Genomic DNA, 12,125 nt, shown 5'->3' with positions numbered 1-12,125 from the left:
CAAGTTTAGATGTCACTCGCCACTGATAATAGCCTTAGCCGGGTTCTTAGCGCAGGGCGTTAACTACCTTGCTAGCACTGCCCACAAGACAAAGATCCCCCGTATAGCCTTAACACACTGTAGGGGCAAGTGCTGTTAGCGAGCACCTATAAAGGCCGACACAGCACGCAAAGTGGGTGGGTGAGCAGCACCACGCCAGACCGCCTTTGTCTCCCCAGTGGCGATGTTTTTTGCACACTGCACCAGGTACTCATTTGTGGCTGAGTCGACCTAGGGGGGACTGGTTCATGAGTGGCAAATTGAACTTGGGTCGCTGTGTTCGTAGCACGGCACGCTAACCGCTACACTGCCACTCCCAACATGCACAGTCACGCACCCACATACACAGGCGCACACTCCGCCCGTATACATGTCGACACAACCGTCCACCTCAATCCTGCCTCCAGGCACAGCCGACTGCCGCTGATGGACTGCCGGTCTATTTGGGCCAACAGTGAGCGAGGCGAGTCTCAGAACCGAGGAGGACTGCAATCTTCCTCCTGTGGTCGAAATGTCTCGCTCAATAACAGGGGCGGCCGATTGCGCCGAGCGTTGCTATTCCCGGGCGGACCGCGTGTGCCCCGTGCGCGTCCATTTGTTGGTGCGCGTGTTTGTGTGCTCGCCTCTGTTGGTAGCATTTTTGTTAAATTCCTTTCTGTTCATTTATATGTGACATCATAATCCTTTACGAACCCAGAAACGCAACGTATTCGTCCATAACACTGTGGCCTTAAAAGGAAATACATATTTACATGAAACATAAAAGGTGATGTTTCTAGAAATGGCCCTAGATATAGATTGTATGTAATTATTATTATATTATTTAAAAATTTGCACAACTGCCATCGCAGCATCGCCAAACAGTTCTTTACTTATCCAGGACTGATTTTAAGGGTGGCCCTGCCTGGGATTTGCCAAGTCGTTTTCTTGCCGGCAGGGTGACCAAGGAGGCAAATCGAACCCACACACATGTTTAACGCTTATTTGTTCACGGATTTAATTCTGCAGCGTGCTTGCGTGTGTCCACATGTGTTTGTGCTTACCACGTGTCTGTGGGTTTCGTTATTTGCATGTTGGTGTGGCTGTTTGCCGTGGCTGGCACTATTGTTGGTTTGTTTGTCCGTCCACTATTCCTTTCATTCGTTCGTTATTCTGTCGGTTCGTTTACGTTTCACACAGTTGCTCCCCTTTCGGAGGAACAAAAAGCGGCAAACATTCACACACTACGGGACAACATATTTAGAAGCCACTGGAGCTATGCACCTTTAAAGCTAAATTAAAAACTCATTTCTTGAGAACTGCTTTTTGTGTCGTCCTTCAATCGCACCTCCGATTAGCGCGGTTGGCTACGTACGGCGGCGCGAAAGAAGCTCAGCATACAGACAGACAGACCTTGGCAGACGAAGAGCTTGGAGGGCGTCGTGAGCAAGAGCTTGCCCTCCATCTCGCTGGGGCCGATGCACTGAGCGATCCCCGGCTCCTTGTACCCCACCTTGACCCAGTCGGAGAGCCAGCGCAGGGCGCAGTCGCAGTACAGCGGGTTGGCGCCGAGCGCCCTGCAGTGAAAACGAAGAGCCAACGTCACCGTCAGGAATGGCAACGCGGTGCAAGTGGCGGGCGCGAGCACGCCGCCTGAGTTCGATTCCAGGCCATGGCTAATGTCAGTGGTGGGCGATGCGTGGATCGGTGCTGTCCCCCCCCCTCCACGCCGTTGTCGCCAAAACCAACCTGCAATGAGCCCAGGGGAGGCCCAGAACCAGTTCAAATATTCATCACTGATGTTGGCTGACAGCGGTGAATCGAACTCGCGTCATCAGGTTTGTCGCGCAGTGCGCCGACCACTATACCACCACTCCCCATGCACACACATACACACTAATGCACGCACGTGTCCAATTGCGTTCTATAGGATCCTTAAGACTCGGAGCGTTTGTCGTGTTGGAAGAATCTGGAATACCTGGAGAAAACCTATCACGCATGTGAAGGAGAGGGCCTGGGCGGGTGGGTAGGGGTTAACACACTCACAGCTCTGCACAGGTGGATCTGATCATTCATCGCACACACACGTATGTACGCCCGCATGCACACGCAGGGTGTGAATGTCTGCTTCGGGGGGTTGGCGTGGCAGTACTCACAGGTGTGAGAGCGAGGTCAGGTCGCCAAAGGCTCCATCCGGCACCATGGAGATGTCGTTCCCATGCAGGGATCTGTGGCAGAGAACACGCAGGCGTGTGCGCGTTATTGCACGCCATGCACACGCGTGTGTGTGTGTGTGCGGGGAGCGGCAGTGTAGTGGTTAGCGCACTTCACTCACAACCCAGCGACTCAAGTTTGATTCCCGCTCACGGGCAAGACCAGTGACAATTATCTGAACTGGTCCTGGACCTCCCCTAGGTCGACTCAACCTCAAATGTGCAAAAACTTCGCCACTGGGGAGACAAAGGCCGTCGGGCATGATGCTGGGCATCCACCCCCTCGTGTGTGCCGTGCCGCCCTTCATATGTACTCGCTAACAGCACTTGCCCCAACAGTCTGTAAAGGCTACACGGGGGATCTTTGTCTTTGTTTTGTTTCGCAGCAGACGTGCAGATGTGAACACGCGCGCTCGTGAGGGTTTTGCAACGCCACGCCGATTCGTCCACTGCTTCCGATTCTCCCGCTCGTGACATATCGATCAAATTGTGCGCGCAAGACCAACGCGAACGTTGCGCCAGGTTAGTCGAGCGAACGGCTGTTTAAAAAAATACACGGCGCAAATTACACTAGAGCAAGTTCTACCGACTTTCCAGACTCCCTTCTGTGAGGGTCCGGACCACTTTGCTTTGGACTCATGGTGACCGAAGATCACTTAGGATACGTAAGGGTTCAGTGTTAATACCCGAGGTTTTAAAGAGTCACCCAGTAACACGGAACCTTGCGGCAACGTTGCGCCAACGGTTCCAACCGCATGCCGACGTTGGCATGTTTATGGGGAAGGCACTGAGATTCCATAGGGGGGGGTGTCCTTAAGAGTCTGCTTGGCCAATTCCAATTCGATTGGGAAGAACCAAGAGAACGTGGAGAAAACCCACCAAACATATGAGGGTAGCTACACACTCGAAGGTCTGCACAGATGGATTCGAGAATCCAATGCTGTACTGCATCATGTTGGTCACCTCGTGGATTGACCGTCAGAGTTGATACATCGTGGAAAGCTGAGGGCAGTGCAGTAAAATCGATTATTGTACCGTACTTATATGCTCCCGTGTGTCCCGCCTTAATTAATCCGCACTGACCAGCGTGGTGAAGTATGGTCAAATGCAACAGTGTGGAGGCTCTCATACGATAGTCGACAGACATAAATGGTTGTATATGTACACGTATAATTATTTAGTTTTTCACTGAATATCTTACACATTTGACAGATATACTTTAAAAACTTACAGTACTCGGAGTGACTTCAGCCCCATGAAAGCTTTTTGTGGAACGCACCTCAGCCGGTTAAAGCTGAGAATCCTGCGAAACGCCAAAGACAATCACGCATTAAACGCGAGAAATTAAACATCAGCTGGCGCCAACTGAGATCTGTTTGTTTGAATCCGGGTAGACACCTGCGATTAATCTGGCTTCTCGAGCGCAGCAAGTTGATGGTTTTAGACCCGGTCACCGACAGCTACACGCACGCAAAAAAACCCCATCACAATTAAATGTGGGGGATTTTTTTTTCTCCCAACGTAATGGTTCAATTCCAACGCTGCGACATATAAAAGCGACGCACAGCGAGGGGCCCCTTGAAGTGATTTTTGGAAGTAGTAGTTCTGCGACATCGTCTTTGGGAAGTAGTTCTGCGACATAGTCTTCTGCGACATCGTCTTCTGCGACATCGTCTTCTGCGACATCATCTATGGAAAATAGTTCTCCGACGTCATCTTCCGCGGACCAGGGCTAATTGCCGAATGGGAATGTCATCGTCTAATGACACCGCACCGAGAGCACCGTCGTAAATATAATTGTGGAAAAAAAATACAACAACGGAAAAATGTCGACATCGTGTGCCTGGCTCACCGCTGCCATCTCACCGTTCCCGCCCGCATGCACGCCTGCACCACTTAAAGCCTGTGGCAGGCAATGCTCGGCAACCACGCCGACGCATTAGCGGCTCCTATTCGCGAGTCTGCTGCGGCAGCGCCGGTTTAATGGGGTGCCACCTGCAATCAGCGTCACGTCGCCGGCTACGTTGGAAAGCGAACGCCGGTGCCTCCACAATGGCTATGCACAGATCGATAAGAATCTGCGGATGTCGCAGTTAAATTTTGTTTTTACATTTTTTGCCGTTCCGAAAAAGCTATTTCGTTACGGTATTAAGGTCGAGTTGCCTTGAGGAGTTGTGGTTCGTGTAAGGATTAAAATTGCAATGATTGTTTTAACATGCTTTTATTATTATAATCATGATTTAAAATGTATACAATGTCTTAAAACTGTATGTAGCATGGATGGAATTGTGAGGGGCTTGCTTATCTGAGCTAGAAGGAGGAGATGCTAATTGTGAAGGTGAACAACTGTCTGCATCTGCTGTTGTCTGTTGAAGCACAACTTTGTGTGTGTGTGCTCGCTAACAGCACATGCCCCAACAGCCTGTTGGAGGCTATATAGGGGATCTTTGTCATTTAGTTTGTACATATGCGTGCGTGTGCAAAATATTGAGCAGTTGCGCAGTGTGGATAGTGCACTGTGCTCTGCAACCCAGGAAAGTAGAATAATTTTTTGGCCTCAAATAATATTCGTGGCAAGTGGTATCTGAACATGTTCCGGGACTTCCCCTGAGTCGACTCAACCCTAAATAAGTAGCTGCTGCAGCGTACAACTTTGCATCAGCACTGGAGTGACAGAGGTGGATGGGGCTTGCCGCTCGCCTTGTCACTCCCGCGTGTGTCATTCCAGGCCGGAATAGAAAACTCAACACCTTGGTTCGTAACGCGTCGTCGCAAGAAACTTTGACGTGTGTTGAGTTTCTTTTATTTTTTTGCGCGCCACTGCCAACGCAGCAGCAGCATCACCAAGTGCATTTGTAAAAATATATATAAATAGGTGCTCACTAACATAACTTGCCACGACAATGTGCGGTATATGGCGATCGGGGGGATATTTGTCTATGTGGTGGAATTAATACACAAGAGTGGTTAAATCACATATTTTATTCACAGCGCTGAGTGCGCACCCGCGCGTGCGCGTGTGTGTGTGCATTTAAGAGGGAAACAGCTGCCTCACTCACAGGGTAGACAGCTGACTCATGTTGGCGAATGAAAAGTTGGCGATGGTGCTGATCCTGTTGTTGCTCAGGTCTCTGCAAGAATGGAAAAATACAAAACACGGAACTCGGGTAAACCCATTTTGTTCATAATGTTATGAGCGCAATAATTATTTTCTTCTCGGAATTAAACAAGCCCAAGGTGTACTTGGAAATATTTAAAACGTGCGTTCCGCATGAAATATGCGTGCGAAACAGTAAAATAAAAGAAGTCAGGAACAATTTTTATCTTGGCGCGTGCCTTTTTCTCTCTCTCTCTCTCAGACTCGTAAAGCCAGAAAACCCACTACCACCACCAACACTACCACTACCACCAACACTACTACTACTACCACCACCACCACTTCCACCACTACTACCACCACTACCACCAACAATACCACCACCAACAATACCACCACCACTTCCAGCACGACTACCACTACCCACCAACACCATCACCCCAACCCACGACCACCACTACCACCACCCCCACCTCTCACACATAAACGATTTTGCTCGCTGCCACTCACAAATAAAAATAAGAAAGCATGGAGAGAAAAAAATAATTTCTAAGAGATAAAATGATTTATCGACTCTGACAGTTTAACTAATGTTTTCCAGCGGGTGCATAATTTCACTCTGGCCTATGAGAACGACTTCCCATGGTTTCCAACGGGTAGTGGCTCCTTGACGTGTGCGTGTGTGCGTGTGTGCGTGTGTGTGTGCGTGTGTGCGTGTGTGCGTGTGTGCGTGTTCACATGTCGGGATGGTAACGAGGTTGGAGGAAGGACCATCGGGGTGAACTCATGTTCACCACGAGCGGGCGACAAGGCAAAATGTCAAAACTAGGCGATTCTCCCTCCTGGTATTGACAGCGATTAACACCGATCCCTAGGAATCCTAAACATGCCTTAATCAGACTCTATGAGCTTCACATGTTACTATAATGGACCATAGGAATACTCAAGTTGCATTAATCAGTCTTTCGGTAAAGTCACGTAGATAGGTTGAACCTATCTACGTGACTTTACCGAACGACCCAAGAATATAAATTCCTGCAGTCACGAAAGCTTCAAGTCAAGATTTGCCTTAATCAGGTTTTGCGGGGAGCCTTAAGACATTAACTCTGAATCCGAGGAATCCGAACAATGCATTAGTGTGGCTCTATGAGCCTCAAGCATTTATCCTCAATCCTAGGATTCCTAGGATTGATGTCAAACTGTCCCACGCACTGACGACTGATGACACAATTGATTTATATATTTTGTATAGGTAATGACCCACAGTGCACCGTGTTATCCGTAGGAAGTGTTTGCCTGCGTCGTCGGTATGAAGCTTCAGTCAAACGTTTTGGTCGGATGGCACTTAAAAAATGATCGCAAATAAATCCACCGCACCGACAGCCTCCACCACCACCCCCTCCAGCGCCCCCCCACTACGGCGGTTAGCGGAGCTGACAGAGACGCGGCAGGGTGCGAGCTCTGAGTGCCGCTGTGATTGTGCAGCAGGACCCACATGAGTTTCAGGTTCTTGAAGTTGGCCAGCTCCCGCGGGACCATGGTCAGCTGGTTCCCATCAAGGTATCTGTAGACGGCACGTGCACACACACACATGCATACGCAATCACACACACACACACACGTGCATACACACACACACACGCACACGTGCACACACACACACACGCACACACATGCATGCACACACACACACACGCACGCACGCACACACATACACGCATACGCACACACAAGCATGCACACACAAGCATGCACACACACACACATGCACATATGCGCACACGCACACGTGTGCACGAACACACTCGCACACACGATCCACATCCATAAGCACGCAGGCACACGCACAAGCATGCGCACACGCACAGGCACACACAATTTTTAAGATTTTTTTTATTAATTTCATTTAATTGCAATAATTGAGCAATAGCTGTGCCTTCCATAACGGAGAGACAGCGAAAGCGCCCAAACAATTTCAGTGCGTATTCTTGGTTCTATCGGTAAAGTCACGTAGAAGGGAAATAATAAAATAAGATAAATTATATATTGTTTTATATTTATATTATTTTATTATTTTCCTTCTACGTGACTTTCCCGAAAGAACCAAGAATATGAATCCCTGCAGTCACGAAAGCTTTAAATCAAAATTTCAGTGCGCTGACGACAGTGGTAGTTTACAAAATGAACACACAGAAGCGCACCTCCGATGACCACGGTTGGCTATGTACGGTGTGAAATAAGCTCTACATACATATATACAAAGATCCCCCATATAGCTTTAACAGACTGTTGGGGCAAGTGCTGTTAAGGGAGCACCTGTGATAGCATATCACACGATGGCCGGTTGGTGGCCAACATGAGGGCTCGGCTGTCTCTTTCCCTAATGCGCACTCGGTACTAATTTAAAGCTGAGTCGACCTAGGGGTGGGCCCAGGGCCAGTTCAAATGAATGAACGAGCACGCGTGGCCCTACGTACGGACGTGCACACGCACATGCGGGCAACGCACCGTGAACATAACAGCGATGCTGCCTGGTGGCTACTCAACAACACAATAACAAATACAAACACCTCCGCTTTGAAACCTAAAATCGCAGGAAAGGGAGTTGTTTGCGTTCGTGATGAAGCAAGAAAACGAGCGACGCCGGATCCATGATCAGTCCAAAGCCTGAGCCCAATTCACTGCTGTTGATTCTATGGCAGGAGCTAATAGGGGGGAAAGTGAAAGCAGGCCTTCGATGTTGTCACAACGGACGGTAGAAAAACAAGAAATCCTTCAGAGTAGCGCAGCTTGGGATAATAGAACAGTTGTGATTTTTAAGGTAAATATATTTAATCGGATTGTATTTGAGCGTGAAAAACTTTACTTCGGTATGTGATTCTTGTTATTGCTGCGTGTTTACTGAGGATGAAAGAACAAAGATGATGGTGATAGTGGATGATTAAAGGGCTGATTGCAATGATGATGATGACGATCATTACAATCATGATGAACATGCTCGCTTGAAGGGCTGACTATAGTTCTGGTGCTACTCATAAAAGATCACGTTGACAATGATGATGACGATCACAATTCCGCTGACGACGACGACGCTAATCACGGCGTCGGCGGTGCGCTCTGCCCGCTCGCGTGCTGGCGAGTGCTCTCACATCTCGGTGAGGTCGCGGGGGATGCCCTTGGGCAGGGCGTTGAGGTCGTGGTTGCTGCACCGCACCACCGTGTCCAGGCAGGTACACTCCGCGGGGCAGCGCGCCGCCGGGAGACAGCTGTTCTCCTCGTTGCCTGCACCACGGTCCACAAACGGGGGGTGTTAAAACTCCAAACGATGTTTCTATTTCACCAGGTAAGGCCCACCGAGCTATATAGCTCACACGGACACACGCATACGTATGCACAGAAAGATGAATAGATGGACAAACGGACAGGTGGATTTACGTATAGCTAGCTGCGGAGAAAAACAACAACTCGAACCCGCAGATAGACAGACCGATGCACACGTAGATAGAAGACAATTAGAATAGACTTTGACAGACACACAGACAGATAAAGAGAGAAACAGAAACACAGACAACCAGGCAGGTAAAACGACAAACAAACAGATGGACCAATGACAAATGAAGACACGCAACTGGGAGGTCCAAGGACTAAACGAAAACTGTCTTTATTTTACCAGCTTAGGCCCACTGAGCTATGTAACTGTTTTTCAGAAGCGACCAGGCTATCACAAATGCTCGCCCAACACAGTGGCTTATCATCACGTGGTAATTTATAGCAGCCAAAAAACTCTAAACGCACGTCGATACGAAATGCGGAGGGGAAAAACCGGAGGACCCGGAGAAAAAAAATCTGCGTTCGAGTTCACGTGTCCGTCTTCCTGTCTCTCAGCCTAATTCCACGCACACGCGTCTTTGTCAACGCTTCTTGATTGTACTGGTTAGTGTGTCTGCCTGATATTCATCTGTTCTGTTTTAAGCAGCATTGTCATCGATTGTCTCCGGTGTAACGTGAGAACTGACTAAGCAGAGTTATATACAGAGAGAGACGAGTCTTACATTGTTGCAGTTTATTTAACGGAGTTCATATATTTGTTCCACGAACAAATATATCAGGCGCCACCGCCGCCGCTGCGGTGGTGAGCGCACTGCTCAGAATCGGAATGCTGCGAGTTCAAATCTCGGTCACGGGGTCACGCCGGCCAATCATCTCACTGCGGTTGATAAAACGGGTACAACTTTGTTGGAAACCCGCAGTAGATGTCCTCCCTTATTATGCAGACTCACGTCTCCACCACGGCAATGTGGAATTTCCCGCCACCACTCCCTCAAAAGTAAAAATAGAAAATTCCCACCGTCCCACGCTCAAATCACGTGGGGGACCCACTTCGACTTGCGTCGTCGACGCGTCTTTTCGAAAACAAAAGGAGAAAAGGTTATCGCCAACCTGTTGAGTAATTCATCATCGAGGAGCTGCCTTGAGAGTGCAGTGAACCGGGCGACCCTCGAGGTCTCACTTGGGCCCACGGCTGAGTGGGGGACTGCAACTTGCACATCCCCCCCCCCGCCACCCCAGCAGCCTCACGACAATCAGCAGCCGATCGCAATCGGCGCTCGTCACGCGACTGTCCCTGGAGATCCGGTCAGAACCTTTAGACCCCCGTCGCGGCGACGTCTCAGCAAGAAAAGAGCCCCCCCGCCCCCCACCCCCCCGCTCCCCCCCCGCCCCCCACCCCCCCACCCCCCGACTACCGAGGAAAAGAAGCAACAGCCACACGAGAGGTGTGCACTGCTCATAAACCCTTTCAAGCAAAAGAAAACAGACACGAGCAGATGCTATCGTTGGCGTGGACAGCAGCGGGCTCGTGTGTGTGTGTCAGGGCTTATTACGCATTCCTCCACAGCTGGATGCTCTGCTGAATATCAAGGGCCTGGCTTAAAACGACTTTGTTTTCTTACACAATAGGCCAAGGAGAAAATAATAAATGCTGCGTGTTATTCCACTTCTTATCTGTCTCTGCGCGCTGCCATTAACTCTCTCTTCGTCTCCATCTCGTCCTCTCTCGCTGTTTTTACGGCAGCCACAAGGCTACTTATTTGCCGTGCCTGGGAAATATTACGTCCATCCGTCCGTCCGTCCGCTGAGGGAGGTGTCGCGTGCACTCCACAAAGCCCTTTCGGGCGATTGCAACGAAAGGCTTTACCACGGAGCTTGCCGATGCCATTTCCCCCGATCTAGATGCCGCACATTACGAGCAAGATAGTCCATTCGTTTTTTGTTATCATTTCCTAAACTCCAGCCTTCGCGACGCACCGTGGTTACCAACGCCTGCGCGTGTGCTCGTGCGCACGCGCTCCCCGTGCCGCAGCTTCACGTGACAAAATGGAGAAGCTCCCTTGACGGGCTGGCTTGCCAGCTTGTTAGCTTTTTTTCCCTCCCCACCCCGTCCACCCCCATCCGCCTCCCCACAAATCCTGCTGCGTGGCTGGGTTCTTTAACTCGGCAGGAGACAAACACGGCTTGCATTAGCCAGGATCCGCCGCTCTTCTGCGCGTCGTCGCTGACCCCGGTGGAAGAGGTCTGCAGACTTCACCCGGCCCCGTGGGACCGTCTGCGCCCGCGATGCTGCTCACACCCCCCCCCACCACCGCCATCCCAGCGATTGGGATGGATTACGAGCCCGCTGTTTGTCTTGTGAACGCGGGAGCAGAAGGAACTTTCTGCTGCTACTGTGGAACGTGGTCTGGCACACTTCGCCCCAACCCGCCGGCCTACAGCCACTGCCCCCAGCCCCCCTCACCGCCCCCCCCCCCCGCCGCCCCACCTCCGAATCCGCAAGAGAACCTTCCATCCAGCTTCGTGGAGGATTGGGCGACGAATGAAACACGATGGCGCGCAGACGAAGAGACCGCACCCAGGGAGGATGATGGAGGGATGTTTAGATGGAGGGGCAGACGGCAGGCAGACAGACAAACAGACAGGCAGGGGAGACTGATACGGATAAACGTTTGTGCACACAGATAGATGGCAGAGAGATTACATGGATATAAAGACAACTGAAAGGGAACGGAGAGAAACAAACAAATACACTCACATCGACAGGCAGAAGGACGGATGGACACAGGGACCATTATAGAGAGATGTATAAAAGCTGATAGACAGATGGCAGGAAAAGGGAGAAACTGAGAATGAGGAAAACTACACAAAAAACAAAGGCAAAGACCCCCCGTATAGCCTTTAATACACTGTTGGGGCAAGTGCTGTTAGCAAGCACCTATGAAGGCCGGCCCGGCCGCCTTTGTCTCCCTAGTAGCAATGTTTAAACACCGCACCAGGGACTCATTTTGAGGCTGTGGCGATCCAGGGGAAGCTCAGGACCGGATCAGATAATCGTCAATGGTGTTGTCCGTGAGCGGGAATCGAATTCGGTTCGCCGGGTTCGTAGCGCAGCGCGCTAACCGCTACCCCACCACTCCCCATACACAGACACACAGACAAACATAGAGGCCGAAAGATGATGAATGGACGGACAAATTGACAGGTGGATAGACATATTGCTAGCTGCATTGAGAAACAACAATCAAGCTCACAGACGGACAGACTGATCCATACTCAGATGGAAGACAATTAGAAGAGACGTTGATAGACACACGGAGAGAAACAGAAACACAGACAACCAGGCAGGTGAAACAGACCAACAGATAGACAAAAAAGACAAACAAAAGCTATTTTTCAGAAGCGACCCGTCCACAAATGATAGCTCAACAAAGTGGCTTATCATGTCCAAATTGATAGCAGTGGCC

The 12,125-nt window shown here is 50.2% G+C and overlaps 1 protein-coding gene across 2 annotated transcripts in view; it reads right to left on the bottom strand.

The window, feature by feature from the left end:
* Positions 1 to 12,125, bottom strand: part of LOC144717550 (slit homolog 2 protein-like) — a 240,246-nt gene that overhangs the window by 35,229 nt on the left and 192,892 nt on the right. For both annotated transcript variants that reach the window (XM_078592951.1, XM_078592952.1), the window contains exons 20-25: positions 8,478 to 8,610; positions 6,824 to 6,892; positions 5,291 to 5,362; positions 3,463 to 3,534; positions 2,175 to 2,246; positions 1,432 to 1,595 (exon numbers count right to left, since the gene is read on the bottom strand). In XM_078592951.1, coding sequence (XP_078449077.1) covers positions 1,432 to 1,595; positions 2,175 to 2,246; positions 3,463 to 3,534; positions 5,291 to 5,362; positions 6,824 to 6,892; positions 8,478 to 8,610 — 582 coding nt within the window. The remainder of the gene's footprint in view (positions 1 to 1,431; positions 1,596 to 2,174; positions 2,247 to 3,462; positions 3,535 to 5,290; positions 5,363 to 6,823; positions 6,893 to 8,477; positions 8,611 to 12,125) is intronic.

Source organism: Lampetra planeri, chromosome 4, assembly GCF_965212315.1.
Source record: "Lampetra planeri chromosome 4, kcLamPlan1.2.h2, whole genome shotgun sequence".
Taxonomy (NCBI): Eukaryota; Metazoa; Chordata; class Hyperoartia; order Petromyzontiformes; family Petromyzontidae; genus Lampetra; species Lampetra planeri.
This window is presented reverse-complemented; position numbering and strand designations above follow the sequence as displayed.